This window comes from Pleurodeles waltl, chromosome 8 (genome assembly GCF_031143425.1).
Source record: "Pleurodeles waltl isolate 20211129_DDA chromosome 8, aPleWal1.hap1.20221129, whole genome shotgun sequence".
In the NCBI taxonomy this organism is placed as follows: domain Eukaryota; kingdom Metazoa; phylum Chordata; class Amphibia; order Caudata; family Salamandridae; genus Pleurodeles; species Pleurodeles waltl.
The window spans coordinates 1,236,757,747-1,236,783,097 of NC_090447.1; the positions used below are offsets into that span (position 1 = coordinate 1,236,757,747).

The 25,351-nt window shown below is 43.3% G+C and overlaps 1 protein-coding gene across 1 annotated transcript in view; it reads left to right on the plus strand.

The window, feature by feature from the left end:
• Window positions 1-21,865: 21,865 nt before the first annotated feature.
• CCDC169 (coiled-coil domain containing 169) overlaps window positions 21,866-25,351 on the plus strand; it is a 180,081-nt gene continuing 176,595 nt past the window's right edge. Inside the window, exon 1 of the mRNA XM_069205525.1 lies at window positions 21,866-22,335. Coding sequence (XP_069061626.1) covers window positions 22,253-22,335 — 83 coding nt within the window. The 5' untranslated portion in view covers window positions 21,866-22,252. The remainder of the gene's footprint in view (window positions 22,336-25,351) is intronic.

Consider the following 25,351-nt stretch of genomic DNA (forward strand, 5'->3'; position numbering starts at 1 on the left):
AGTTTGTTCCACGGTCAATAGGTGGATGCATGCAAGATGGTCTTTGGTGTGCTGATTTGTGGCATTTTATGCAGGAAAGCTAGCAAATGTTGGTCTGACCATGTGAGTGGACTAAGCCTATGAAAGTTAACTAGTTCTGGAGTGTACAAATGACATCTAGGATGTCTCCATCAATGTGTGTGGGTTTGTGTATGATCTGATGTAGGTTCATTGTGGCTAGGCCAGTGACAATAGTTTTTGGAAGGGGTATAATAGGTTTGTCAAACCAAATGTTTAGGTCACTAAGAATTCATATGTAGGAGCGTAGTGTTACGAGGCTTGAAACGGTTTTTAGAAATGTGTTTGGGAATGCTGCATTGCTAGGTGATGGTCTGTAAAGGAGAAAGAAGTTACAGGAAGAAGTTGGGGTATCTGGTGACGAGGGCCTCACAAACTTGATTGGAAACGTCATCAGCTTTGGTGAGATTTATTGTTTGTTTGAATACAACAACTAGTCCACCTCCTCTTTTGCCTATTGGGTTTTGTGAGATAGTTTGATAACCTGGAGAGATGGCTTCATGGAATACTGAGGCCATGTCATATCCCAACATGCATATTTGGCCATGCTAAAATGCAGTTCACAAATATTTTCTAGGAGTACAATGTCCTGGCCTACTTCTATAAATTCTTAGCCACAAACCTGCACTAATGCAAGGACATTTACCATGGGTGCACTTTTGTGACTTTCTTTAAGAATTGGGCCCCTAATTACATCGGGCATTATCAAAGACCTTTTAAAAAAAAAAAAAATTGCAATTCTATCTGTCTCTCTATCGGCTGGCTTCACTGAGTCAAAGCTTTCTGCTCTTTCACCAGCCACATATCAGCATTGAAAGTAGTTTTGTTCAGTGCCAGGAACTACTGTGGCAATATGAGCTTTTTGACACCAAAAAATATTTTTGCAATGTTTGTTATAATGGTGATGGATCTGCAGCACCCACAACAATAACATTTTACAAAAACTGTGTCAAATCAAGACACAAATTGACAAACCCAAAAGGCCGACCACCAATTTATTACCTTTTGGCTTTGCCAATGCTCAGTTATTTTCATGTTTCCTATAATCTTGCTGCAACTGGTTACACGGATTTTCCAATATGTATATTTATGGAAATACTAGCATGCATCAACACATTTAATAAATGATGCTTCGTAGAATTGACACCTAAAATTTCATAGTAGTTTAGCAAAACGTTTTTTGTCCTAGATGCATTTTTTTTAATGACCGTTCTAATTTGAAACACAGAATCATCAATCTTGGTTTCAAGCTTCAGCATTTATTTGCATCTAATCAGAGAGCATTCTGGGAGCATTATTCGTAGTCTTGTATTGTTAAACTTTGCAAACATGTATACACATTTTTATAGTTGAACCACAGTCATTAGTGCAGTCCGAAGTTACATTTCCTTAGAATTCCCACCCTAATAATAAAAGTGTTGCATTAATAAACTATAAATAAAAAAATATTGAACAGCATTGACATATGGGGACAAACATTACCTTAACTGCAGACAATTATTTGCATCTAATCAGAGAGCATTCTGGGAGCATTATTCGTAGTCTTGTATTGTTAAACTTTGCAAACATGTATACACATTTTTATAGTTGAACTACAGTCATTAGTGCAGTCCGAAGTTACATTTCCTTAGAATTCCCACCCTAATAATAAAAGTGTTGCATTAATAAACTATAAATAAAAAAATATTGAACAGCATTGACATATGGGGACAAACATTACCTTAACTGCAGACAATGGCCTTCCCTGATCCATAATACCGTGGAATCAAACACCACTGCTGCCCACCCATTGCATGACTTCATTATCACTCTCATTTGCTTGCTTCCTACTCAGCTGTGTGGGCTTTCTTTCCTATTCCTGTGTTTGTCTCGCCCCTGGAGATTAATGCATTACTATGTCCTTTCACTGCTTGCTTTTTCATGTGCCATGTTCTTCTTGTTTTTTAAGCACTAGGTACATATGGGTTTACCCTGACTCCTTCATGTGACTCTCCCCTCTGCTGTGCGTTGCTCTTGTTCACCCATGTCCTTCTCCCTCACTTCCCCGATGTTGCCTTGTCACCCATGTGCTTTCTCCCCGTCAACTACAAGTTGTTCTATTTTGTCAGTTTGATACCCTCATCCACGCCAGTGTTCATTCCCCAAACCGATTAGAAAACCTACGCCTCCATGTTGCTTTTGCTCCCCTCGTCCCAGTGTTGCTTCTGCCCATAACCCACACCCCTGTATTGAGCCTCCACTTTTTAAAATAAACACATAAATAAATAAATAATTAAAAAAACACAACAAACATCTTTTGTGTGTGTTTTTTTTAGTTACCGATCTAGCTTGAACTGGCAAGTGAAAAAAAGAATCTGCATCATAAGCTCACGCATGTATGATGAGAAATTACTGCTTAGCTTGCCCACCCGAAAAAGACTGCATTCTTGTTACAACTGAAATTCATGGTCTTCTTTTCTCACTATCTCAGACTCCAGCACTTGCATACTCCCTTTGTTTTACACTGTCACTGGATTTCCATAGGGAGTGTAAGGAAATGCCTCCTTGGCATGGTTGCCCCCTGACTTTTTGCCTTTGCTGATGGTATGTTTACAATTGAAAGTGTGCTGAGGCCTGCTAACCAGGCCCCAGCACCAGTGTTCTTTCCCTAACCTGTACTTTTGTATCCACAATTGGCAGACCCTGGCATCCAGATAAGTCCCTTGTAACTGGTACTTCTAGTACCAAGGGCCCTGATGCCAAGGAAGGTCTCTAAGGGCTGCAGCATGTCTTATGCCACCCTGGAGACCTCTCACTCAGCACAGACACACTGCTTACCAGCTTGTGTGTGCTAGTGAGGACAAAACGAGTAAGTCGACATGGCACTCCCCTCAGGGTGCCATGCCAGCCTCTCACTGCCTATGCAGTATAGGTAAGACACCCCTCTAGCAGGCCTTACAGCCCTAAGGCAGGGTGCACTATACCATAGGTGAGGGTACCAGTGCATGAGCATGGTACCCCTACAGTGTCTAAACAAAACCTTAGACATTGTAAGTGCAGGGTAGCCATAAGAGTATATGGTCTGGGAGTCTGTTTTACACGAACTCCACAGCACCATAATGGCTACACTGAAAACTGGGAAGTTTGGTATCAAACTTCTCAGCACAATAAATGCACACTGATGCCAGTGTACATTTTATTGTAAAATACACCACAGAGGGCACCTTAGAGGTGCCCCCTGAAACTTAACCAACTATCTGTGTAGGCTGACTGGTTCCAGCAGCCTGCCACACTAGAGACATGTTGCTGGCCCCATGGGGAGAGTGCCTTTGTCACTCTGAGGCCAGTAACAAAGCCTGCACTGGGTGGAGATGCTAACACCTCCCCCAGGCAGGAGCTCTAACATCTGGCGGTGAGCCTCAAAGGCTCACCCCTTTGTCACAGCCAAGCAGGGCACTCCAGCGTAGTGGAGTTGCCCGCCCCCTCCGGCCACGGCCCCCACTTTTGGCGGCAAGGCTGGAGGGAACAAAGAAAGCAACAAGGAGGAGTCACTGGCCAGTCAGGACAGCCCCTAAGGTGTCCTGAGCTGAGGTGACTCTAACTTTTAGAAATCCTCCATCTTGCAGATGGAGGATTCCCCCAATAGGGTTAGGATTGTGACCCCCTCCCCTTGGGAGGAGGCACAAAGAGGGTGTACCCACCCTCAGGGCTAGTAGCCATTGGCTACTAACCCCCCAGACCTAAACACGCCCTTAAATTTAGTATTTAAGGGCTCTCCCTGAAACTAGAAAATTAGATTCCTGCAACTACAAGAAGAAGGACTGCCTAGCTGAAAACCCCTGCAGAGGAAGACCAGAAGACGACAACTGCCTTGGCTCCAGAAACTCACCGGCCTGTCTCCTGCCTTCCAAAGATCCTGCTCCAGCGACGCCTTCCAAAGGGACCAGCGACCTCGACATCCTCTGAGGACTGCCCCTGCTTCGAAAAGACAAGAAACTCCCGAGGACAGCGGACCTGCTCCAAGAAAAGCTGCAACTTTGTTTCCAGCAGCTTTAAAGAACCCTGCAAGCTCCCCGCAAGAAGCGTGAGACTTGCAACACTGCACCCGGCGACCCCGACTCGGCTGGTGGCGATCCAACACCTCAGGAGGGACCCCAGGACTACTCTAAGACTGTGAGTACAAAAACCTGTCCCCCCTGAGCCCCCACAGCGCCGCCTGCAGAGGGAATCCCGAGGCTTCCCCTGACCGCGACTCTTTGAATCCTAAGTCCCGACACCTGGGAGAGACCCTGCACCCGCAGCCCCCAGGACCTGAAGGACCGGACTTTCACTGGAGGAGTGACCCCCAGGAGTCCCTCTCCCTTGACCAAGTGGAGGTTTCCCCGAGGAACCCCCCCCTTGCCTGCCTGCAGCGCTGAAGAGATCCCTAGAACTCCCATTGACTTCCATTACAAACCCGACGCTTGTTTCTACACTGCACCCGGCCGCCCCCGCGCTGCTGAGGGTGAAATTTCTGTGTGGGCTTGTGTCCCCCCCGGTGCCCTACAAAACCCCCCTGGTCTGCCCTCCGAAGACGCGGGTACTTACCTGCAAGCAGACCGGAACCGGGGCACCCCCTTCTCTCCATTCTAGCCTATGCGTTTTGGGCACCACTTTGAACTCTGCACCTGACCGGCCCTGAGCTGCTGGTGTGGTGACTTTGGGGTTGCTCTGAACCCCCAACGGTGGGCTACCTTGGACCAAGAACTAAGCCCTGTAAGCGTCTTACTTACCTGGTTAACCTAACAAATACTTACCTCCCCTAGGAACTGTGAAAATTGCACTGTGTCCACTTTTAAAACAGCTATTTGTGAATAACTTGAAAAGTATACATGCAATTTTGATGATTTGAAGTTCCTAAAGTACTTACCTGCAATACCTTTCGAATGAGATATTACATGTAGAATTTGAACCTGTGGTTCTTAAAATAAACTAAGAAAAGATATTTTTCTATATAAAAACCTATTGGCTGGATTTGTCTCTGAGTGTGTGTACCTCATTTATTGTCTAGGTGTATGTACAACAAATGCTTAACACTACTCCTTAGATAAGCCTACTGCTCGACCACACTCCCACAAAATAGAGCATTAGTATTATCTCTTTTTGCCACTATCTTACCTCTAAGGGGAACCCTTGGACTCTGTGCATACTATTCCTTACTTTGAAATAGTGCATACAGAGCCAACTTCCTACATTGGTGGATCAGCGGTGGGGTACAAGACTTTGCATTTGCTGGACTACTCAGCCAATACCTGATCACACGACAAATTCCAAAATTGTCATTAGAAATTCATTTTTTGCAATTTGAAATGTTTCTAAATTCTTAAAAGTCCTGCTAGGGCCTTGTGTGTTAAGTCCCTGTTTAGCATTGTCTTTTAGAGTTTAAAAGTTTGTTAAAGGTTTGAAATTAGATTCTAGAAACAGTTTTAGATTCTTTAAAAAGTCTTCCAACTTTTAGCAAAATAATGTCTGATACAGAGATGAATGTGGTGGAACTCGACACCACACCTTACCTCCATCTTAAGATGAGGGAGCTAAGGTCTCTCTGTAATATCAAAAAAATAACCATTGGCTCCAGACCTACCAAAATTCAGCTCCAGGAGCTGTTGGCAGAGTTTGAAAAAGCCAACCCCTCTGATGATGACATCACAGAGGAAGAAATTAGTGACTTGGAGGCCAATGTCCCTCCTCCAGTCCTAAATAGGGAGAACAGGACCCCTCAAGTCCTATCTCCAACTGTGTTAGTCAGAAATAGTGAGTCCCTCACAGGAGGGTCCCACATTTCTGAAATCACTGAGGATGCTCTCAGTGAAGATGACCTCCTGTTAGCCAGGATGGCCAAAAGATTGGCTTTAGAGAGACAGCTCCTAGCCATAGAAAGGGAAAGACAAGAGATGGGCCTAGGACCCATCAATGGTGGCAGCAATATAAATAGGGTCAGAGATTCCCCTGACATGTTAAAAATCCCCAAAGGGATTGTGACAAAATTTGAAGATGGTGATGACATCACCAAGTGGTTCACAGCTTTTGAGAGGGCTTGTGTAACCAGAAAAGTGAACAGATCTCACTGGGGTGCTCTCCTTTGGGAAATGTTCACTGGGAAGTGTAGGGATAGACTCCTCACACTCTCTGGAAAAGATGCAGAATCTTATGACCTGATGAAGGGTACCCTGATTGAGGGCTTTGGATTCTCCACTGAGGAGTACAGGATTAGGTTCAGGGGGGCTCAAAAATCCTCGAGCCAGACCTGGGTTGACTTTGTTGACTACTCAGTGAAAACACTAGATGGTTGGATTCAAGGCAGTGGTGTAAGTAATTATGATGGGCTGTACAATTTATTTGTGAAAGAACACCTATTGAGTAATTGTTTCAATGATAAACTGCATCAGCATCTGGTAGACCTAGGACCAATTTCTCCCCAAGAATTGGGAAAGAAGGCGGACCATTGGGTCAAGACAAGGGTGTCCAAGACTTCAACAGGGGGTGACCGAAAGAAGGGGGTCACAAAGACTCCCCAGGGGAAGGGTGATGAGACAACCAAAACTAAAAATAGTAAAGAGTCTTCTACAGGCCCCCCAAAACCTGCACAGGAGGGTGGGCCCAGAGCCTCTTCACAAAACAATGGGTACAAGGGTAAAAACTTTGATCCCAAAAAGGCCTGGTGTCATAGCTGTAAACAGCATGGACACCAAACTGGAGACAAGGCCTGTCCCAAGAAAGGTTCCACTCCAAACTCCCATCCAGGTAACACTGGTATGGCTAGTCTCCAAGTGGGATCAACAGTGTGCCCAGAGCAAATCAGGGTCCACACTGAAGCTACTCTAGTTTCTGAGGGTGGGGTGGATTTAGCCACACTAGCTGTCTGGCCGCCTAACATGCAAAAATACAGACAGCAACTCTTAATTAATGGGACTAGAATAGAGGGCCTGAGGGATACAGGTGCCAGTGTCACCATGGTGACAGAGAAACTGGTTTCCCCTGGCCAATACCTGACTGGAAAAACTTACACAGTCACCAACGCTGACAATCAGAGAAAAGTACATCCCATGGCAATGGTTACTTTAGAATGGGGAGGGGTCAATGGCCTGAAACAGGTGGTGGTCTCCTCAAATATCCCAGTGGACTGTCTGCTTGGAAATGACCTGGAGTCCTCAGCATGGGCTGAGGTAGAACTAAAAACCCATGCAGCCATGCTGGGTATCCCTGAACTGGTGTGTGTGAAAACAAGAGCACAATGCAAGGCACAGGGTGAACAAGTAGAGCTGGAGTCTGGAAGAATGGCCCAGCCTACCAAGAGGAAAGGAAAGTCAGTTGGGAAACCAACTGCAACACAGCAAAAGAAAGGGAACCTCTCTTCTCAAGAAGAAGTTCTGCCCTCTGAGGGAACTGAGCCTTTGGAGCTTGAACCTTATCAGGTTGAGCTCTTAGGCCCAGGGGGACCCTCAAGGGAGGAGCTGTGTAAGGGACAAGAAACCTGTCCCTCTCTTGAAGGCCTTAGGCAGCAAGCTGCTGAGGAGTCCAAGGGCAAGAAAAATGGAACACATAGGGTCTATTGGGAAGATGGACTCCTGTACACTGAGGCCAGAGACCCCAAACCTGGTGCCACTAGGAGAGTGGTAGTGCCTCAGCTGTTCAGAGAGTTCATCCTAACATTGGCCCATGACATTCCCCTTGCTGGACATTTGGGACAAACCAAGACGTGGGAGAGGCTAGTCAACCACTTCTACTGGCCCAATATGTCCAACATGGTTAAGGAGTTTTGCCTCTCCTGCCCCACCTGTCAAGCCAGTGGTAAGACAGGTGGGCATCCAAAGGCCCCCCTCATTCCACTTCCAGTGGTGGGGGTTCCCTTTGAAAGAGTGGGTGTGGACATAGTTGGTCCACTAGAACCTCCCACAGCCTCAGGAAATATGTATATCCTGGTAGTAGTGGATCATGCTACCAGGTATCCTGAAGCTATTCCCCTTAGGTCGACTACTGCCCCTGCAGTAGCCAAGGCCCTCATTGGTATCTTTACCAGAGTGGGTTTCCCTAAGGAGGTGGTGTCTGACAGAGGTACCAACTTCATGTCAGCATACCTGAAACATATGTGGAATGAGTGTGGAGTGACTTATAAATTCACTACACCTTACCATCCACAAACTAATAACTTGGTTGAGAGATTCAACAAGACATTAAAGGGCATGATCATGGGGCTCCCAGAAAAACTCAAAAGGAGATGGGATGTCCTCCTGCCATGTCTGCTTTTCGCTTACAGGGGGGTACCACAGAAGGGAGTAGGGTTCTCACCCTTTGAACTTCTGTTTGGTCATCCTGTAAGGGGACCACTTGCCCTTGTTAAAGAAGGCTGGGAGAGACCTCTCCATGAGCCTAAACAGGACATAGTGGACTATGTACTTGGCCTTCGCTCTAGAATGGCAGAGTACATGGAGAAGGCAACCAAAAACCTTGAGGCCAGCCAACAGCTCCAGAAGTTTTGGTATGACCAAAAGGCTGCACTGGTTGAGTTCCAACCAGGGCAGAAAGTCTGGGTTCTGGAGCCTGTGGCTCCCAGGGCACTCCAGGACAAATGGAGTGGCCCTTACCCAGTGCTAGAAAGGAAGAGTCAGGTCACCTACCTGGTGGACCTGGGCACAAGCAGGAGCCCCAAGAGGGTGATCCATGTGAACCGCCTTAAGCTCTTCCATGACAGGGCTGATGTGAATCTGTTGATGGTAACAGATGAGGATCAGGAGGCAGAGAGTGAACCTCTCCCTGATCTTCTGTCATCAGACCCAAAAGATGGCACAGTAGATGGAGTGATCTACTCAGACACCCTCTCTGGCCAACAGCAAGCTGATTGTAGGAGAGTCCTACAACAGTTTCCTGAACTCTTCTCCTTAACCCCTGGTCAGACACACCTGTGTACCCATGATGTGGACACAGGAGACAGCATGCCTGTCAAAAACAAAATCTTTAGACAGTCTGACCATGTTAAAGAAAGCATCAAGGTGGAAGTCCACAAGATGCTGGAATTGGGAGTAATTGAGCGCTCTGACAGCCCCTGGGCTAGCCCAGTGGTCTTAGTCCCCAAACCTCACACCAAAGATGGAAAGAAAGAGATGAGGTTTTGTGTGGACTACAGAGGGCTCAATTCTGTCACCAAGACAGATGCTCATCCAATTCCTAGAGCTGATGAGCTCATAGATAAATTAGGTGCTGCCAAATTCTTAAGTACCTTTGACTTGATAGCAGGGTACTGGCAAATAAAAATGGCACCTGGAGCAAAAGAGAAAACAGCATTCTCCACACCTGACGGGCATTATCAGTTTACTGTTATGCCCTTTGGTTTAAAGAATGCCCCTGCCACCTTCCAAAGGTTGGTGAATCAAGTCCTTGCTGGCTTGGAGTCCTTTAGCACAGCTTATCTTGATGATATTGCTGTCTTTAGCTCCACCTGGCAGGATCACCTGGTCCACCTGAAGAAGGTTTTGAAGGCTCTGCAATCTGCAGGCCTCTCTATCAAAGCATCCAAATGCCAGATAGGGCAGGGAACTGTGGTTTACTTGGGCCACCTTGTAGGTGGAGGCCAAGTTCAGCCACTCCAACCCAAGATCCAGACTATTCTGGACTGGGTAGCTCCAAAAACCCAGACTCAAGTCAGGGCATTCCTTGGCTTGACTGGGTACTACAGGAGGTTTGTGAAGGGATATGGATCCATTGTGACAGCCCTCACTGAACTCACCTCCAAGAAAATGCCCAAGAAAGTGAACTGGACTGTGGAATGCCAACAGGCCTTTGACACCCTGAAACAAGCAATGTGCTCAGCACCAGTTCTAAAAGCTCCAGATTATTCTAAGCAGTTCATTGTGCAGACTGATGCCTCTGAACATGGGATAGGGGCAGTTTTGTCCCAAACAAATGATGATGGCCTTGACCAGCCTGTTGCTTTCATTAGCAGGAGGTTACTCCCCAGGGAGCAGCGTTGGAGTGCCATTGAGAGGGAGGCCTTTGCTGTGGTTTGGTCCCTGAAGAAGCTGAGACCATACCTCTTTGGGACTCACTTCCTAGTTCAAACTGACCACAGACCTCTCAAATGGCTGATGCAAATGAAAGGTGAAAATCCTAAACTGTTGAGGTGGTCCATCTCCCTACAGGGAATGGACTTTATAGTGGAACACAGACCTGGGACTGCCCATGCCAATGCAGATGGCCTTTCCAGGTTCTTCCACTTAGAAAATGAAGACTCTCTTGGGAAAAGTTAGTCTCATCCTCTTTCGTTTGGGGGGGGGGTTGTGTAAGGAAATGCCTCCTTGGCATGGTTGCCCCCTGACTTTTTGCCTTTGCTGATGCTATGTTTACAATTGAAAGTGTGCTGAGGCCTGCTAACCAGGCCCCAGCACCAGTGTTCTTTCCCTAACCTGTACTTTTGTATCCACAATTGGCAGACCCTGGCATCCAGATAAGTCCCTTGTAACTGGTACTTCTAGTACCAAGGGCCCTGATGCCAAGGAAGGTCTCTAAGGGCTGCAGCATGTCTTATGCCACCCTGGAGACCTCTCACTCAGCACAGACACACTGCTTGCCAGCTTGTGTGTGCTAGTGAGGACAAAACGAGTAAGTCGACATGGCACTCTCCTCAGGGTGCCATGCCAGCCTCTCACTGCCTATGCAGTATAGGTAAGACACCCCTCTAGCAGGCCTTACAGCCCTAAGGCAGGGTGCACTATACCATAGGTGAGGGTACCAGTGCATGAGCATGGTACCCCTACAGTGTCTAAACAAAACCTTAGACATTGTAAGTGCAGGGTAGCCATAAGAGTATATGGTCTGGGAGTCTGTTTTACACGAACTCCACAGCACCATAATGGCTACACTGAAAACTGGGAAGTTTGGTATCAAACTTCTCAGCACAATAAATGCACACTGATGCCAGTGTACATTTTATTGTAAAATACACCACAGAGGGCACCTTAGAGGTGCCCCCTGAAACTTAACCAACTATCTGTGTAGGCTGACTGGTTCCAGCAGCCTGCCACACTAGAGACATGTTGCTGGCCCCATGGGGAGAGTGCCTTTGTCACTCTGAGGCCAGTAACAAAGCCTGCACTGGGTGGAGATGCTAACACCTCCCCCAGGCAGGAGCTGTAACACCTGGCGGTGAGCCTCAAAGGCTCACCCCTTTGTCACAGCCCAGCAGGGCACTCCAGCTTAGTGGAGTTGCCCGCCCCCTCCGTCCACGGCCCCCACTTTTGGCGGCAAGGCTGGAGGGAACAAAGAAAGCAACAAGGAGGAGTCACTGGCCAGTCAGGACAGCCCCTAAGGTGTCCTGAGCTGAGGTGACTCTAACTTTTAGAAATCCTCCATCTTGCAGATGGAGGATTCCCCCAATAGGGTTAGGATTGTGACCCCCTCCCCTTGGGAGGAGGCACAAAGAGGGTGTACCCACCCTCAGGGCTAGTAGCCATTGGCTACTAACCCCCCAGACCTAAACACGCCCTTAAATTTAGTATTTAAGGGCTCTCCCTGAACCTAGAAAATTAGATTCCTGCAACTACAAGAAGAAGGACTGCCTAGCTGAAAACCCCTGCAGAGGAAGACCAGAAGACGACAACTGCCTTGGCTCCAGAAACTCACCGGCCTGTCTCCTGCCTTCCAAAGATCCTGCTCCAGCGACGCCTTCCAAAGGGACCAGCGACCTCGACATCCTCTGAGGACTGCCCCTGCTTCGAAAAGACAAGAAACTCCCGAGGACAGCGGACCTGCTCCAAGAAAAGCTGCAACTTTGTTTCCAGCAGCTTTAAAGAACCCTGCAAGCTCCCCGCAAGAAGCGTGAGACTTGCAACACTGCACCCGGCGACCCCGACTCGGCTGGTGGCGATCCAACACCTCAGGAGGGACCCCAGGACTACTCTAAGACTGTGAGTACAAAAACCTGTCCCCCCTGAGCCCCCACAGCGCCGCCTGCAGAGGGAATCCCGAGGCTTCTCCTGACCGCGACTCTTTGAATCCTAAGTCCCGACACCTGGGAGAGACCCTGCACCCGCAGCCCCCAGGACCTGAAGGACCGGACTTTCACTGGAGGAGTGACCCCCAGGAGTCCCTCTCCCTTGACCAAGTGGAGGTTTCCCCGAGGAACCCCCCCCTTGCCTGCCTGCAGCGCTGAAGAGATCCCTAGATCTCCCATTGACTTCCATTACAAACCCGACGCTTGTTTCTACACTGCACCCGGCCGCCCCCGCGCTGCTGAGGGTGAAATTTCTGTGTGGACTTGTGTCCCCCCCGGTGCCCTACAAAACCCCCCTGGTCTGCCCTCCGAAGACGCGGGTACTTACCTGCAAGCAGACCGGAACCGGGGCACCCCCTTCTCTCCATTCTAGCCTATGCGTTTTGGGCACCACTTTGAACTCTGCACCTGACCGGCCCTGAGCTGCTGGTGTGGTGACTTTGGGGTTGCTCTGAACCCCCAACGGTGGGCTACCTTGGACCAAGAACTAAGCCCTGTAAGCGTCTTACTTACCTGGTTAACCTAACAAATACTTACCTCCCCTAGGAACTGTGAAAATTGCACTGTGTCCACTTTTAAAACAGCTATTTGTGAATAACTTGAAAAGTATACATGCAATTTTGATGATTTGAAGTTCCTAAAGTACTTACCTGCAATACCTTTCGAATGAGATATTACATGTAGAATTTGAACCTGTGGTTCTTAAAATAAACTAAGAAAAGATATTTTTCTATATAAAAACCTATTGGCTGGATTTGTCTCTGAGTGTGTGTACCTCATTTATTGTCTAGGTGTATGTACAACAAATGCTTAACACTACTCCTTAGATAAGCCTACTGCATGACCACACTCCCACAAAATAGAGCATTAGTATTATCTCTTTTTGCCACTATCTTACCTCTAAGGGGAACCCTTGGACTCTGTACATACTATTCCTTACTTTGAAATAGTGCATAAAGATCCAACTTCCTACAGGGAGCATATAAATGATTCACTATATATTCGTGCCTTACTTTGGCCTAAGCAGTTTGCTCATTTATAGTTGCTGGGGCACTCCAAGGTTACAAATACAATAAAGATTAAATTAATCTTAATTGTTTGAAAGATGTACTTCATCATTACTTTGGTCTTCCTAATGTTACAGAAAATTACCAGAATGCTGTTGGTAATTCATTTGTTAGGGTCTGTTGGCCAAGGTACAGATTCAGCTGCATACCATCTATATCACTGGATGCCCTAAAGGTCTTTCTGAGTTGGTTCTGTTGAAAATGACTATGTTGCTGTGCAAGAAACAAATAAATGATCTACTGAATATAAGCAAATGTCTCTACAAATGCAAACATGCGAATAGTCAGTGGGAGGGGCCGGGTAGGGACAGGAAGGAAGGATGACTATGGTGGGCAGGAAATAGGAAGACCAGGATGGGGGCAGGGCAGGGCAAGTCTGTTCTGCCTGGTGGTTCTTCATGCTTCTGTTACCGGCATTTGGGGCACTGAAATTCAACTACCCTACTTTGCAGCAGAACTCAGACAATCAGCATGAAGAACCTGATTTTATACAGATTCATAAAAATCAATACCCTACACTTTACACCAGCCTGAGAGGAGCAAGGAACTCTATGAGTGCTTTAATCCTTGTAGATCAGACATGGCCGCACATAGGATGTGTCATTAATGGAAGCTGACCTCCTCCCACAATAATACTACTGCTAGTAGATATGAACTGAAAGCTTCTGTTTTTCCTCATTACCTCTCTTGGGCGAAACTATTAATTTAGATGCAACTTCTAACACAAATGGTCCTCGTAATGTTACCCATCTCGTAAATCCTAACACTGATGCCATGCGTTTCTCTTAAATCTTATTTCACCTACAAAAGTTATAGAGAGAATCTTGTGTGAAAACTAAAATGTACTCTGTATTGCATCACTGATTGTGTCATTTTGAAAGCACTAAATGAGAATATAAACATGGTTTTGATAATTATTCGTGAAAACAATGATCAACGTTAAACTGATAAATGCTAAGCCTTCACCTCCATCTGTGTCTGACGTGCTTGTGCAAGTCCTTCTATCCTATAGTCCGAGTATGCCAACGATGAAGAGTGTGTTCTAACTGCTAAGCAAGTCAAAATAAAGGCTAATCCTATGAAACATCTACCTCAAAATACCCAAGTAACTCCTTCCACACTAAGGCAGCAGTTTAGATCTGTCCAGTCATGGCTCCTCTGCTGAAACAAGGGATTTCAGTACTCATTGTGAGCATTTGTAACCCTCATATTTTAGGGCTCAAAAAAGCCCAGTAAAGAAACAAACTTTTGTGCAAGATTTACGTACTAGTTATGCTGTAGTGTTACAAAGTTTTCCTGTTGTGCGCAATCCTGCTACTATTTTGTCAAGTATACTAATGACTACCCAGTTGTTCATTGTTGTAGAGTTGTGTTCTACCTTCTACTCCATCCCAGTACATTGTGACAGTCACCATTGTTTCACCTTCACACTGTCTGTGGGCCAAATCACGTGGTCTCTTTTCCCCCGGGAGCATACAGAGTCACTCTCTACCTTCTCAAGAAGGATCTGGACACCCTCAATGTACGATAAAGATTACACTGGTTTGATATGTTGATGATCTGTTGGTTGATTGTAGATCAAAGGACCAGTGCAAGGTTGAGTCCCCATGTCTGCTCAATGAAAGTGAAAAAAGGGCACAAACAGATTGTTTTTTTAATTACAACATTATTTACTCTGTGCTCAATATTTAGGTCATGATATCTTGGGAAAGAACAAAACCTGTCTGCGGAATGCAATTAAGTTATCCCTAAGCCACTTTGATATCTTACTGGCTCCCAATAACACATTCTTTTGTGTTTGTATGCATGGTTGCATAGTAAAATATCAAAATAATGGGAATATTCCACAGAATGTGCAGCATAATTTGCTTCCAACTGCATCACTTGTCTTTTCTTGCCATATGTTTTAGTCAATCCCGCTGCATGACTTCAGTGACCCTACATTAGTTGTGCTTTGATCTGGATACATTTTTATTCATGTTCAAAGGAACTCGTCTTCTCTTAGAGTCTACTCTCTTTGATTCAGGCAAATGATCTGGTCTGGATTCAACAAAAGATGGCATATTCTAAACCATGCTAATTATAAAGACCTCAATCTAACACTTGGTTTTGATAGGATTAACTCCTCGGGTTGTTGGTCGACCCGTTTCGGCCCTCCATCTATGGGCCTCATCAGGACACACGAAACGGTACCTACTTATAGACTAGCAAATATGTATATTAGTTCTTATATCTGTGCCTATGTTATCAGCAATATCACCAGGGGCATATAGCACCCTGTTCACCGACAAGTATATTCTTCACATTATGGGCAATTCAATTTTGTTCTTAAAATTAAAGATTCTGTGATGCTTATTGAAAAATTAACATACAAATATATTATACAATAAAAAAATTGGAAATATATGGTGAGGTAAACACTCATATATGTGCACGTACACAAGTCCGGCGTAGTTTAGAATGCAGCTGCTCATTAGAGACTGCAACGTAATGCTTGCGTGTGTGCGGTGGTCATATTTGAATACTCTACAGGTCTAAAGGACGCTAACCAAACGGAGAGGAACTACTGCTATCTAGCGCCGACCCGTTTTGGTTGGCGGCTGTATTTGACTATACTTTTGGCCAAAAATCTATGGGAAAGCTTTCACTGAAAAAAAATGTACGATGTTAAGACAATGTGGAAAGGAGTGCAAATCTCACAGTCACATATGCTTGAAGATCACATTTAAATAAGAGTCACGAAAGGCACTTATGGAGAGCGACTCCTCTTATGAGGCGCTGACCAGCTCTGGCAGGAGGTCATATCCAACCAAGCAGTTAACACAAAAAATTAAAGAAAACTAGAAAGAAACCTTCAATTACGCAAAATGGACAAGGTGATGGTATTGGGGAAACAAGTGTTAGCCTCGTCAATATTTACACTGTCTCAACATATATAATGGCAGCCATATTTGGCTATACTTTGGCTATTAAAATGTGAGAAAACTTCAGCTGAAAAAGATTGTACAACACGATAGTATTGGGGGAACGAGTGTTAACCTCACCAATATTTACACTGTCACATCATTCATATTGATATTGGAAATACCCAGTGAATTCTGGAGAGACTATTAAAAATATTAAAACTTACATCAGACAAACCCAATAGGGTACTTAGCATATGTAAACACTAAGAACAAATACATATCTGAAGTGAAATTCAGGAGTATATCAAACCTAACCCATTCCGGCAATCAGAATATATATACATAACATGGACATTTGCAAATCTGAAAAGGAATCAAGGAGTATATCAGAACAAACCCTACAGGGTACTGAAAATGTGTGAACACACCCTGGCCATTTACATATCTATAGAATTAAGATTTTTAACATTGTATCTGGCGCCACTTTCATTTACATCATTCAACCCATATCTGGCTGTGCCATATTTTTCAATGAATCTAGCTTCCATTTTGTATAAAATGGATGTTACCCTCATTTCTTGTTTTATTTTTCTTTCTCTGCCATGAATAATACTGACCAACAGTTGTCATCTTCTTTATGGTCTCTATCCATATATTGTTCTACAAGCGGGGCGCCACATACAGAGCATCTAATTCTAGATCTATGCTGTAAAATGCGTGATTTCACTGTTTGAACAGTTTGACCAAGGTATGTTAACAAACAGGGGCATCTTATGCAGTATGTAAGATTTTCAGTATTGCAATTAGAAAAACGAAGTTGTTTATGTATTTTGCCATTAATCTCAATACTTTTTGTGTTCTCTGTAAACCTACAGGTCGTACACGTGTTAAACCTATAATGTCCATATACAGGAGGAAGATTCAGCATTTCTTTAAGGTTTTTTTCTTTGTGCCTGGAGTGGAGGCATGGATCAACGAGTCTTATAAGTTGCAACCACCTTTGAAAGAGAAAAGGGTTTATGTATACCCGATGGGGCTAGTAATTTTTGCAATCCCTTTGGATAATTGATCTTACTCTGTTTGCTTTAGGGTTATATGTTAAGACGTAAGTCAAAGGTACTTCCAATGTACGCTCTTTAGGGGTCAGTAATTATTCTCTAGGGGTGTACCATGCTCTCTTGCAGGCTCCTTTTACAAGTTTCTTAGGATACCCTCTCTCGATCAATCTAGATACCAAATTCTCAGCATTTCTGAAATAATCCTCCTTATTTGTACAATTTCTTTGAATATGAAGAAACTTGCAATATGGTAAATTCTCCCTCAAAGTACGGGGATGACTTCTGGAAAAATGTAGAAGTGTGTTCCTATCTGTAAGTTTTGTGAATAAGTTCACTTAAATATGTCCCTCTCTTGACTGTACCCAAAGGTCTAGAAAGTTGATACATCTGGAATCACTGGTCATGGAAAATCTCAAATCAAGCGTGCACCACAAGTGGAAGGTGGAGAGTAACTCCTTATCACCTTCCCATATCATGAGGATGTCGTCAATGTATCTAACCCATTGTGTGACAAGCTTTTGGAAAGGGTTGTTGATATCATAAATCCATTGCTTCTCAAAACAATCCATAACTAAATTGACAATCTCTCAGGCAAAGCTACAACCCATCTCTATGCCTTTTATTTGTAGCTATAAATCTTCCCAAAAAGTAAAGAAATTACTTTTGAGGCAAAGTGAAGCAAGGGTCATAATAAATGATGTGGGAACCTTTTGTGGTTGCGTCCTGGACTCTAAAAAAGTTCTCATTACTTCCAGGGCCTCATCTTGTGGAATGTTAGTATGAAGCTTCAATATCTAGTCTTAGTAGTATTTGTGTTTGCTCATTAAAATTGGTCCCTTCAAGTTTATTTATCATGTCCATGGAGTCACGTACGTCAGCCTGAGTAGCCAACACAAACGATTTTAAGAATGTATCAACATATTGGGCGAGCGTTTCAAGAATTGATCCACATGCCAAGATTATAGATCTACCTGGTGGATTGTTGAGATCTGTATGGATCTTGGGTAAAATGTATAACCTAGGTGTATGTTTATCACTCTGATTAAGGAAGTCAAACTCCTTTTTGCATATTCAACCATTCAATAGTGCCCCATTTGTGTCCTCACTAATGATACCTTGTAGATGTTCTAAAGGGTCTTCTGAAATAGAGTGATAATGATCATGATTGCTGAGTTGTCTTAGTGTCTTGTTTTCATACCTAGGCTTGTCCCACACTATGATCCCACCTCCTTTATCAGCTAGTTTAATAATGATGTTGTCATTGTGGAACAATGTCTGTATAGCTGTCAATTCATCCAGAGTGCAGTTATGCTTAAACATTTTTTTTTATTGTTAAGTAGGTCAAGTTCTCCTAAGACCATGTCTTCAAAAATCTGTACTTCCGGTGGCATAGTAGTTTTCTGGACAGAATGTAGATTTTAATTTTAGTCCACAATAATTTTCTTCTGCTGATGCGGTGTCTGTAGTACCAGTCCGCTCAGTGAAAAGAGAACGTAGTCTAATTTTACGACAAAATTGTAAAATTTCTGTTTTCGTGTCAACTGGGTCTTGGATTTTAGCGGGTATAAAGGACAACCCTTTATTCAATATTTGACTCTCAGCTTCTGAGAGCGGATGACTCGATAAATTATAGATAGGAACAATGTCCTTCTCTTTGTTTGACTTGTTATTTATCGTCTGTACCTTCTCCTCCTTGTGCAGAACTCTCCCTGTTCTTGATAGTGATCCCTTCTTTGTTCCTGATAGTGGGCTCTCCCTAGCCCACCACCTCGCCCTCTGCTCCAGCCTCTGTTGAAAAAAGGTTGGGCTCCTGAAAATTAAAATTTTCGGAGTGGGTTGTACCGAAGGTTCTTGTTCTGAATCCGAGGAAGTGTCTGAAAATGTAATGAACCTCCTTCGTGATCTAGTTTGTTGTTGTAAATTCAAATTGCTAGGATTATTGAATTTATAAAAATCGTCTTTGAGTAAAAGGGTTACACTTCCTCTATTTTAAAATTTGTTATATCTCTCGCAGTTTTTGGTTCACTGTACGGATCTTAAATTCGGCTATAGTTTTACCTATCAACTCTAAAAGTTCTTTTGCTCCTGAATTGTTTGATCCTGTCCAATTTCTTGTTCTAAAGATTCAATTTCTTTCAATTCAGACTCACTGACTCGTAAAGCAGTTTCTATGGAGAAAGTCAACCAATCACGGGAGCATTTTCTGCTGACACCAAAGAACTGTGACAGATATGTTGTATCAAAAACAAAAATAACCAGGATGTTTTTTATTTAAAGACCTATAGGGATAGTATTGCTCTTCAAATGTTCCAAAAGAACTTGTGCGTGGAGCTGAGTTCTTATGTTCTTCTTCTTTAGTTGCTTCAATTTCTCTACTTCATCGACATTTAAGGTGACTGGTGTCACTTGCTCTCCGCTTAGAAGGGAAGGGTGTTCCAATAGTCTATATATTTGTGCTTCCGTATAGCTTACAGTATGTAGTTCTGACATATCTTAAATAATTTTAAAAGTCTGAAGATCAACAGCGTTGGACAGTTCTTACTTAATCCTTTTGAAAAACATGAAACAATAAACCTATTTATAATCGATCCCCCGCATCTAACAAGATGCAAACCCGCAAATATCCATAACCACGGGGGGGAAGGCCCTTGTAACCCCACTATACCTGGGCTAACTAACAATACTGATATATAAGTGGTATACATTAGGGAAAGATACACAAACATTATACATCACAGTGAAGACATTAATTGATCACTGGAAAAGAGTTTTTAATTCTGGCACTCACACTTTGTGTGTACAAATTTATACTTGTCTTGCTCCTCTTCCTAAGAAAACACATACAATATATAGTGTTGACACAATGCACGAAACTAAAACATATATATATATATATATATATATAGAGAGAGAGATATATATATATATATATATATATATATATATACACACACTCACCCAAAAAAAAAATATATATATATATATATATATACACACACACACACACACACACACACATCACAATTTCCAGACAAAAGGTACTGAGTGTATTGGCACTCAAAACTTCCAACGATATTTAGAAAGGTGGGCTGTCAAACACTTTTTCCATGGACAGTCCCCTTTGCGAGATAGTGATGATCTATACCCTCACTATTAGAAACATTTTGTACTGAATAAGTGTGGTATAATATGCTATTATAATCTTTCAGTTAATACATTCATAACACTCCTCGGATTGTTGGTCAACGCGTTTGCGTTGGAAGTTTTGAGTGCCAATACACTCAGTACCTTTTTTCTGGAAATTGTGATGTTTATATTTTTTTGGGGTGATGTAATGTGCATATATGTGTTTTAGTGTTGTGCATTGTGTCAACACTATATATTTTATGAATTTTCTTAGGAGGTGGAGTGAGACAAAGAGAGGCAAGTACATCCCCACTATGTCTTCCTCCGACCTATGCCTACTCAGGACCATAAACCCAGAATGCAGACACCAGTGCAGTCCCCAGCTAAATGGACTATGATCATAAGAAATAGTATAAAGGGAAATGCAGAGCTGTTCAAAGCTGCCAGTTTACATAAAACCATAAACAGCATGTATTTCTCACACTTCATCCATCACAGTGCAAAGTATTGCATCCTATTACACAAAAGCCGCACCTCAGTGGTCATCGCATATGATATGGAAACACTTCCCACACAGGATCGAAATAAAGACAACATACTCCCAACCAAACACCAATACATGCAAATAGACCTGATTCTGTCGATTTTCGAAGAAGAAATGGCTTTATTTTGGCTGTTTCCTGCCTGGAATCCCCTCTGCTCCTAAAGAAAGTGGATGGTGGAAATGCATTCTCCCAATTATTATTTTTTTAATCTCCCACTTTTCTCTTCTAAAATGTTGGAATGTATGCACACCCTACAAGGGGTAGCACGCTACCGAGGAGACAAGCGCTTCAGCGCCTTACATAAGCGTAGTAAGAGCGATCAAAACGTTGCAATACAATATTACAGAGCACACAAATTCTATAATGCTTCTAAGTTTATGTTGATACATTTATTTTTTTTAAATGTTATCCAATGCACTAATAAAAGAAAAACAAATACTGAAAAAATAGCCTTTTATGAATGATAAGTTGTTGCTATATTTTACATATCTGTTTCACGATATACGGCTCGGTTCGTGCTTAGCTCTTGGAAACAACCAGGCTTCTGGCTTAGCAAAGGCCAGGCGCTATGTATGCATTAGTTGGCTTTGCTACTTGTCCTATATTTTGAGGTTGTCATGTGCACACAACACAACGTACCGAAGACCGCTGCCATACAGTCATATGCTTCCGCCACTTGCGGTGACAGACGCTCCTCGTCCATCTTTGCTTTCTCTGCTTCCCCGCAGTAGGAATCAGTAGATCTGGGGATCTTCGCTTCAAGGATAGGAAGCGCAAAAACTTTTCTTGCAGTACATGATTCCTTTTCAAAGCAACCAATCAGAAGACCGCCAGCAGAGCTCTAATGCTAGCATTTTACAATTAGGTTCCAGAAAAAAATCTTGGAAGTAAAAAACATTCTAGAAAGCTCAACATTATTTTTATACGAATAGTAATATTTTAGCTGGACGTTCGTAGGGAGGAATTATGAAGTAGACTGCTATCCTACAAAATTCTGGTTTCAAAGTGCCAGTGATTTACCACATCAAGATGGCCACCATATTTACTAAACTCGGGACAAGCTTTTTGAGGGTGACGTTTTTGCAATTCTTGCGTACTATTGCGGTGCTCTCTGAACCTCTTTTGAGTGGCTACTTGCTAGTTTTCTTCCTGGATCTGATACCGTAAACGGGGCGCTAAGAAGCAACGAGGAGCAGTAACCATACAGGGGGCCTTTCAACCACACCTTTATTGTTACAGCTGCAGTCAAGTCAAGTAACCGCCTACCTGCGGTCCTTACTTTCTTCTTCTTTGTTTTGCACATTTAAGGAAGAAAAACATATTGCCGTTTAAGGAACATAGTAATCTGGATGCACTCCATAGCCTCTTCCGGGCACCCTGTTACTCTTTGTGTCACGTGAAGCGGATCGCCGTTTCCAAGGAGACGCTTGTCAACATGTTGAAGGGTTTGAACATCAGTTTTACCAAAATGCCATGAGAGCCCCGAACCATGGAAGGAGGTACCGACGAAGAGCTGAACACCCTCTCCACAGAGCAGCTTAGGTTGGAACTGCAGCAGGAGAGGCGCATGAAGTGAGTGCACCGACCTCCGTGTGCCTTCTGTTCAAGGACCACTGTTGCTGACATTGTCTATGACAAAGGCAGACTTTGTTTATGACTGGTTGCTACTGGTTAAGTTCCTAAATATCCATGAACGTTTGGAATTACACAATAATTTCAAGAACCTTTAGATTGGGGGACAATAGTGTCGTCTTCGTGTGTGTTTTGTCTAAGCTTGGGCATTTAGAAGAGAAGGAACAAAAGTGTTTGAAAGGAGATCAAGCTTGTAGAGACTCAAACCTAAATCGACTGGGATTGAATGGGCTTTCGATCTACTCTGAAATTGTATTTGTATTTCTTTAAATTCACATCTAAGCTTTTAAACTCACTTTAGGTGTGATTCCAGATAGCTTTAGCTTATACCAAAACGTATGCATGCATGAACTGGAGCAGCCCCCAACCATTGTTTATTGGACGTGTCACTCATATTGTAGGGGAGCCATGGACGTCATTTATGGGTCGCAGCTGCGACCCCAAGCTTGCCCCTTGCAACCCTTGGAACTTCCCCTGCGACCCCTGACCTCAGAGGTGGCAAAATCAGTTCAAGGACGTTGCTTGGTGCTCCACTTCCTTGTTGTCAAACAGTTTTTATTTAATTACACAAATAGTGAATAATATATTATTCACTATTAGTGTAATAAAAATGGAGCAGAGTTAGCTGGAACATGTCACTTCCGCTACCCCAGGAGTTTTGGTGAATTGACGTCAATGGGGAGAGCCCACATTCCAGCCATTGGTTTTTAGACAATTTAGTTGTGAGGTGGAGTTTTGCCTCTTTATGGCAACTGACCATTGGACGGTCCAGTTGTTTTATGAGACTTCATGACGTGGGGTGTTCTCTTAGGTTCCATCTTACTGTGTACCTTAATTTCCATTGCTCATATTCTGCCACACCAGCCCTCCCAAGTACTTACTCGGGCTGATATAATGCATTTTGGTGCGTTGCCCCGCATCACCGCAGTAGAATGTAATACCCATATTTAGCTCTTCATCATTGCTCAAGGTGCTTAATCCCAGATATGTGGCAATTGGCATGGCTGCAGTTTGATCAGAGTGCTGCTTTTGAAAACCCCACACTAGTACGACTGATCTTTTAAAGTTACTTTTAAAAGAGCCCGGGAAAGAATTGAGTGGTTGCCATGGTAACTAGCTCTGAGCCCATGAAACTTAGTAAGAAGAGCAGTGACACAGCCGTAAGCCCTGCTCCCAGACTGCAGCAGGAACTTAGCCAGGGCAGCCCCAACAGAGTTTTCAGCAGTGCCTGGAAACCCTGAAGTTAACCTATGTCAGCGGTGCAGTCTGAGTACCTGTTCACTTTTACTTTTCACAACATTGATTTTTTTCCATGCATATTACTTTTTATACTTTGCATAATATGAACTGAGCTGCCTCTAGGCAGCTGGGTGAGTTCAGGTTGTTGAGGATTGTGCATGACTGCACACAAGTTGAGTTGGAAAGCAGTGTACGTTTCTCTCCATGCCTGTCCGCAAGTCTTACAACCGTTCAGACTACATGCTTATCCAATTTTTGGCTTCTCTGCAGAGCACACAAATCAATTGTCACATCGGTGTCAACTGCATTTACATTTGTTTTGAAAGTGTGTGAAAGGTGTACATGGTTATCTAATTCTTGACAGTGCCAAAATGTAGATTTTCCTAGTAATTTATGACGGAAAGTCTTAATTTTATTAAAGACACGGAGGCGAGTATTATGCTTCTCGATCTTGCTTTATTTTAAATAGCAGCAGTCATCATCATCATCAAAGAAACTTTATTTGATTGTTATTAGCAATCATAAAAGTCATTTTACATAAAAGAAAAAAAACAATTTTCAGCAGGAGAAGGGATGCAAAGGGTAAAATACATATAAATATGAATATGAATATGAACAGGTAAAATTTTAAAAAAGAAATAAAAGTTAATGAACAGTTTGATTAAGAGGAGTAATAAAAAAGGCCTCGAATATAGTACTTGGAAATCTCACCCATTTGCCTCAAGACATTTTCTGGCCTTAATCACTGAACACAGGAACAAGGCTAATCCATTACAAACCATGATAGATGGAAGGGATAAAAGATACAAGAAAGCTGGACGACATTGTTTAAAATGCATTAATTTTAAAAGTGGTATCACAAACATTTTCCTAAAAGTTGAATAATATTTGCAAAAGAAAAGTGTGTGCATTGTATTTTGGTCAGAGACATTATCACAGGGACATTTTTCCAATTGTGGAGACCAATCATTAATCAGGGGGAAACTAACGAGGCGGTGAAAGGACTCTAGTCTCAAACGCGCAAGGACAAACCGATGTCTTGAGTTCGTGACTTTGCATAAGTATGGTTCCATGCCATTCGTTTGTTGTATCATATGGTTTCTCCTGACACTGTATTTGTTTGCCTCACGTCCCATCTCAATTCAGCCAGATGGGTGAGGCAAGTATTTTTCAGGTCTTTCCTGGAGATTGTTTTCAATTTATCTGGGGTAAAAAACAGCTCAGAGTGGCCTAATTTAATAAGAAAGTGCTTTATATAATTTAGCCATGGAATTTTGGACGAGTGGGTAAGTGCTAGGGCATCTATTATAATAGTCCTATTCAACCTCGCAGGATCTGAAGTCCATACTTTATGCCAAAGTAGGATTGGTTGAACACGAATGAGATCTGTAAGGTATGTTACTCCCATTTCAGAATGGCATACTACTGTTGATGTTGATTGCGGGACACTTAGGACTGTTTTTAGGAGAGCATTTTCTATCAGCTGTAAAGTAGTGCAGTCTCGATATCCCCAAAGTCCGGCCCCGTACAGTGCTACTGAGTCACATTTTGCATTGTAAAGAGTCATCATGTCTTTGGGAATTACTCTCCCCACCCTTTTAGAGAAGTTTTTTACCGCCATGACGGTTTTCGTAAATAACAATTTTCTCGCTTTTATGGCTTGTACCCATGTACCTTTATCATCGAACATAATACCTAAGTATGAAAATGTCCCTGT